The 6192-nt window shown below is 42.7% G+C and overlaps 1 protein-coding gene across 2 annotated transcripts in view; it reads left to right on the top strand.

The window, feature by feature from the left end:
* The first annotated feature begins 385 nt into the window (after nucleotides 1-385).
* The window catches only part of sp4 (sp4 transcription factor), a 69514-nt gene continuing 63707 nt past the window's right edge, over nucleotides 386-6192 (top strand). The window contains exon 1 of one of the 2 annotated variants that reach the window (XM_060942616.1): nucleotides 386-655. Coding sequence is in view for 1 of the 2 variants with exons in the window: in XM_060942615.1 (XP_060798598.1) it covers nucleotides 940-946 (7 nt within the window). In the remaining variant the exon portion in view is untranslated. Of the gene's footprint in view, nucleotides 947-6192 lie in introns of both variants that reach the window. The other variant, XM_060942615.1, reaches the window with a different exon arrangement.

Genomic DNA, 6192 nt, shown 5'->3' with positions numbered 1-6192 from the left:
AATGTGACTTCAACCCAAAACGCACGTACAGCATTATTTTCTTTTTGTTTTGTTTTGTTGTCATAAACGCCTCAAAGAATGCAACACTAACGCCTCCAGAAGTCAGTTTTCCTTTCTCCACCCGTTTGCATTTGCCCAACCCCCACATAACCCAAGTACCCGCCCTTCTTCATTCCCTTCAACCGACCATGATAACACCCCTCTTAAAAACACGTCTTCTCGCGATGCTTTATGGGAATTGTAGTCTCCATCCTACACCACATAACAGACAGTCCGGAAGGCTGAAACTACAATCCCCATAGTAACGAGAATACGTGCTTCGACGGTTAACGTCCAATCTGAATATGTAGGCGGGGAGAATCCGCCCACAATAGCAACCAAATACAGTTGGTGTTGAAGGAGAAAATAAGGGGGAAAATAAATAAAAAGGTGATTGGGATAAATATGGGGATAGAGTAAGTGTATAAAAAGAGGGGGGATTTAAAGAGAGGTTGAATTATTTTTTTCGGACTTGAGATTTAAATAAAAGTGGGAGGAGCTTCGGAAAGACACACACACACGCACGCAGGCATAGAGTGAGTGTTAAGTTGGGTTTTGGATGCGTTTCGGTGGAAATCGGTTTTATTCTCAGTGGGAGGAAACCAAAACAGTGAAGGTAAAGTGCAGATTTTTTTTTATTCTGGACAGCTGGGGTAATTTTAGCAGGGTGGGATTGTAGTGGCCGCGGTTGGCACCGCCCTTCCTGGCGGGTGGGTCTGAGTGAGCTCGCCTTGCCTCGCCTCGCCTCGGCTCTCCGGTGGATGTGCGGCGCAGCGCAGCAGCAGCAGCCATTCGTGGGGAAAAATAGGCCGTCCTTCTCCGGGCCTTCAGCCTGCCTCTGCCTCCACAGCGTCCGGCCTTTTTTTCGTTAACAACTCCTCTCCGGTTTATTAATGCGGGATGAGTGGTGCGTACCCTCCCTCCCTCGTCTCCACCCCTCTCTCTCTCTCTCTCCACGCATCGGCAACCTGTCGCCTCCTTTCCCCTTTTTCCTTCCGTGTTTTTCTTTTGTTTCATTTTGTCGCTGTTGCTCGGATATCCATCCTGATCATGCCTTTTTATTTTTTATTTTTTAAAACAAGCCTCCTTGGTTTTGACCCGACACACTTCCAGAAATGTCCTGTAATGTCTCCAGTGCTCAAATTCATCCTATAATATATAAATATTTATAAATATATTCAACAGTGGCGGCTGCAATTATCAACAATCTTTTAACCGTTTCAAAAGTTTAAAATACTTTTTTTTTTTTTTTTTTAACACGTAAATTGTGCATGAATAATTACTCAAACTTCCACTGGAGGGGGAAAAGAGTTGATTCCTGATTAGATTAGATTAGATTAGATTCCACTTCTAATATAAATATAAGTGTACAGGGTATGGAATGGTCTAATGATATGATAGATATTTACAGCATGTTCACAAAATGTGCATTATGAAACATAGATATTTGCAGTGTATAATGTGCAAAGCACGATATGAAATAGTGCAAGGAGTCAGTTCAGGTTGTTTGTTTGGGGGGACGTGGAGTTCAGCAGTGAGACAGCTGAAGGAAAAAAAAAACTGTTCCTGAACCTGGTGGTTTTGGTCTGGAGGCTCTTGTAGCGCCTTGCGGAGGGCAGGAGAGTGAACAGTTTGCTGGATGGCAGGAGTCTTTGGTGATGTTTATGGCTCTCCTGAGACATCCTCAGGGAAACGGGGAGAACATGCAAACTCCAGACAGAGGCCACCGTCAGCCACTGGGCTCGAACCCAGGACCTTCTTGCTGTGAGGTGACGGTGCTAACCACTACACCACCGTGCTGCAATCTTTTGGCCGTTGCAAAAATAGAAAAGACTTTTTTTTTAATAAGATTTTTTTTTTTTATTAGATTAGATTAGATTCCACTTTGTCATTGCACATGTCACAGGTACAAGGCAGCGAAATGCAGATTGCATCTAACCAGATGTGCATAGCAGTAAATAACATAAGTGTAATATACTTAAATATAAATGTACAGGGTATGGAATGGTCTAATGTTCAAAATGTGCATTATGAAACATAGATATTTGCAGTGTATATGTGCAAAGCATGATATGAATAAACAGTAGTGCAAATAGTGATAGTGCAAGGAAGTCAGTTTAGGTTGTTGGGGGGGGCGTGGAGTTCAGCAGTGAGACAGCTGAAGGAAAAAAAAAAAAAACTGTTCCTGAACCTGGTGGTTTTGGTCTGGAGGCTCTTGTAGCGCCTTGCGGAGGGCAGGAGAGTGAACAGTTTGCTGGATGGCAGGAGTCTTTGGTGGTGATTATGGCTCTCCTGAGACATCCTCAGGGAAACGGGGAGAACATGCAAACTCCAGACAGAGGCCATCGTCAGCCACTGGGCTCGAACCCAGGACCTTCTTGCTGTGAGGTGACGGTGCTAACCACTACACCACCGTGCTGCAATCTTTTGGCTGTTGCAAAAATAGAAAAGACTTTTTTTAATAAGATTTTTTTTTTCTTTCCACTTTGTCATTGCACGTGTTACAGGTACAAGGCAGCGAAATGCAGATTGCGTCTAACCAGAAGTGCATAGCAGTAAATAACATAAGTGTAATATACATAAATGCACAGGAATTACAGGGTATGGAATGGTCTAATGATATCTCATCTCATTATCTCTAGCCGCTTTATCCTTCTACAGGGTCGCAGGCAAGCTGGAGCCTATCCCAGCTGACTACTGGCGAAAGGCGGGGTACACCCTGGACAAGTCGCCAGGTCATCACAGGGCTGACACATAGACACAGACAACCATTCACACTCACATTCACACCTACGGTCAATTTAGAGTCACCAGTCCATGTCTTTGGACTGTGGGGGAAACCGGAGCACCTGGAGGAAACCCACGCGGACACGGGGAGAACATGCAAACTCCACACAGAAAGGCCCTCGCCGGCCACGGGGCTCGAACCCAGGACCTTCTTGCTGTGAGGCGACAGCGCTAACCACTACACCACCATGCCGCCCTGGTCTATTGATATGATAGCTATTTACAGCATGTGCAGTATGAATGAACTATAGTGCAATGGTATGCCACTGGGCTCAAACCCAGGACCTTCTTGCTGTGAGGTGACAATGCTAACCACTGTGCCGCCTAGATGATTATTTACTTTAAAAAAAAAAAAATAGATACCCTATGTGTACATGTCGCTACTGTTTATAAATAAAATTGTTTTCTGATCCCATGTCCATACACTAACTATAGCACATGTACATGTTATCAATGATGCTCTCTTCCAGTGGTGCTTGAAAGTTTGTGAACCCTTCAGAATTTTCTATATTTCTGCATAAATATGACCTAAAACATCATCAGATTTTCACACAAGTCCTAAAAGTAGATAAAGAGAACCCAGTTAAACAAATGAGACAAAAATATTATATTTGGTCATTTTTATTTATTGAGGAAAATGATCTGATATTACATACCTGAGTGGCAAAAGTATGTGAACCTGTAGGATTAGCAGTTAATTTGAAGGTGAAATTAGAGTCAGGTGTTTTCAATCAATGGGATGACAATCAGGTGTGAGTGGGCACCCTGTTTTATTTAAAGAACAGGGATCTATCAAAGTCTGATCTTCACAACACATGTTTGTGGAAGTGTATCATGGCACGAACAAAGGAGATTTCTGAGGACCTCAGAAAAAGCGTTGTTGATGCTCATCAGGCTGGAAAAGGTTACAAAACCATCTCTAAAGAGTTTGGACTCCACCAATCCACAGTCAGACAGATTGTGTACAATTGGAGGAAATTCAAGACCATTGTTACCCTCCCCAGGAGTGGTCGACCAACAAAGATCACTCCAAGAGCAAGGCATGTAATAGTCGGCGAGGTCACAAAGGACCCCAGGGTAACTTCTAAGCAACTGAAGGCCTCTCTCACATTGGCTAATGTTCATGAGTCCACCATCAGGAGAACACTGAATGACAATGGTGTGCATGGCAGGATTGCAAGGAGAAAACTGCTGCTCTCCAAAAAGAACATTGCTGCTCTTCTGCAGTTTGCGAAAGATCACGTGGACAAGCCAGAAGGCTATTGGAAAAATGTTTTGTGGACGGATGAGACCAAAATATAACTTTTTGGTTTAAATGAGAAGCGTTATGTTTGGAGAAAGGAAAACACTGCATTCTAGCATAAGAACCGTATCCCATCTGTGAAACATGGTGGTGGTAGTATCATGGTTTGGGCCTGTTTTGCTGCATCTGGGCCAGGACGGCTTGCTATTATTGATGGAACAATGAATTCTGAATTATACCAGCAAATTCTAAAGGAAAATGTCAGGACATCTGTCCATGAACTGAATCTCAAGAGAAGGTGGGTCATTCAGCAAGACAGCGACCCTAAGCACACAAGTCGTTCTACCAAAGAATGGCCAAGTCAAAGTCCTGACCTTAATCCAATCGAAATGTTGTGGAAGGACCTGAAGCGAGCAGTTCATGTGAGGAAACCCACCAACATCCCAGAGTTGAAGCTGTTCTGTACGGAGGAATGGGCTAAAATTCCTCCAAGCCGGTGTGCAGGACTGATCAACAGTTACCGCAAATGTTTAGTTGCAGTTATTGCTGCACAAGGGGGTCACACCAGATACTGAAAGCAAAGGTTCACATACTTTTGCCACTCGCAGATATGTAATATTGGATCATTTTCCTCAATAAATAAATGACCAAGTCTAATATTTTTGTCTCATTTGTTTAACTGGGTTCTCTTTATCTACTTCTAGGACTTGTGTGGAAATCTGATGATGTTTTAGGTCATATTGATGCAGAAATATAGAAAATTATAAAGGGTTCACAAACTTTCAAGCATCACTGTACAAGCAGCATCAGGGCTTGTAGTATTTTGGTTACCAGTGTTGCTCTTTACTGTGTTTTGTTCAAAATACGGTGCTGTGAACTCTGCATTTTCAAAATACTAAGAAAGCACTTATTCATGAATTGTCTGGCTTGGAAGCATTATCAAGTACTAATGAACACATTTTGTTTCACAAGTGTAGTGTAAAGACTAAATTAAAAATTTAAAGTGAAATAGCAGAAGTTTGATCAGTTATCCTTTTAACTTTTAGTTTTCACGAAGGAGCTGATTTATTCCCACATGGGACTTTTGTAATTGCAAACCGAGCAGATCGCTCAAAAGATTCCAACATTGGCTTTGCTGCCTTGGAGTTTTTGTTGAATGGCTGGAATTCTTGGCGTAAATATCTGCCAAAAAGCTCAAAAAAACTTGCAAGACCTTTCAGAAGGACCAAACAAAAGCTGTGATAATCAAAAGGTAAATTTTCTTAAAATAAACACTACTTGTTTGATATCGAATCAGTAGCCTCGGCGAACCACAAGGTGAATTTCGTTTATCTTTTTACTATCTGCCGATTATCATCCGATACTGCGACGTTATAAGAAGGCTTCTCTTATTTCGTTTCTGGTTCTGATTGGTTCTGAAGTTTATCATGAAGTAGAATGGGTAATCGAACTTGATCAGGATAAGTGCTGATTGGTTATGAAGTTTTGCTATTGTTACACCCATTCTTCCATTCGTACAACACGATGATATGGTGGCTTTGCCACTCGTTCTTGTGTACCTTTTGATAACACGAGATCAAATTTTTGTATCGCAAGATCACGAATCGCCGGTCTGGTGATTGTAATGCGCAGTGCGCGATTGTTACACTCATTTTTACATTCTTACAACACGACACATGCCCCTTTTCCACCAAAGCAGTTCCAGGGCTGTTTCGGGGCCAGTGCTTAGTTTAGAACCGGGTTTTCTGTTTCCACTGACAAAGAACTGGCTCTGGGGCCAGAAAAACCGGTTCCAGGCTAGCACCAACTCTCTGCTGGGCCAGAGGAAAGAACCGTTTACATCAGCGGGGGGGGCGGAGTTGTTAAGACCAACAACAATAACAAGACCGCGAAAGATCGACATTTTTAAGCAACGAGAAGCAGCAGCTGTACAAACGCGAAGTCATTTATTATTATTGTTGTTGTTGTTGTTGTTGCTGCTGCTGCTTCTTCCGCGTTGTTTTTGCTTCGATATTCGCGCCAAGGTTTATGCAAACGTAGTGACGTAACTGACGTATACAACGATGTAACTGACGTATACAGCGACGTAATGACGTGTCTTGTCTTAGCACCGCGAGCTATGG

Source organism: Neoarius graeffei, chromosome 16 (genome assembly GCF_027579695.1).
Source record: "Neoarius graeffei isolate fNeoGra1 chromosome 16, fNeoGra1.pri, whole genome shotgun sequence".
NCBI lineage: Eukaryota > Metazoa > Chordata > Actinopteri > Siluriformes > Ariidae > Neoarius > Neoarius graeffei.
This window is presented reverse-complemented; position numbering and strand designations above follow the sequence as displayed.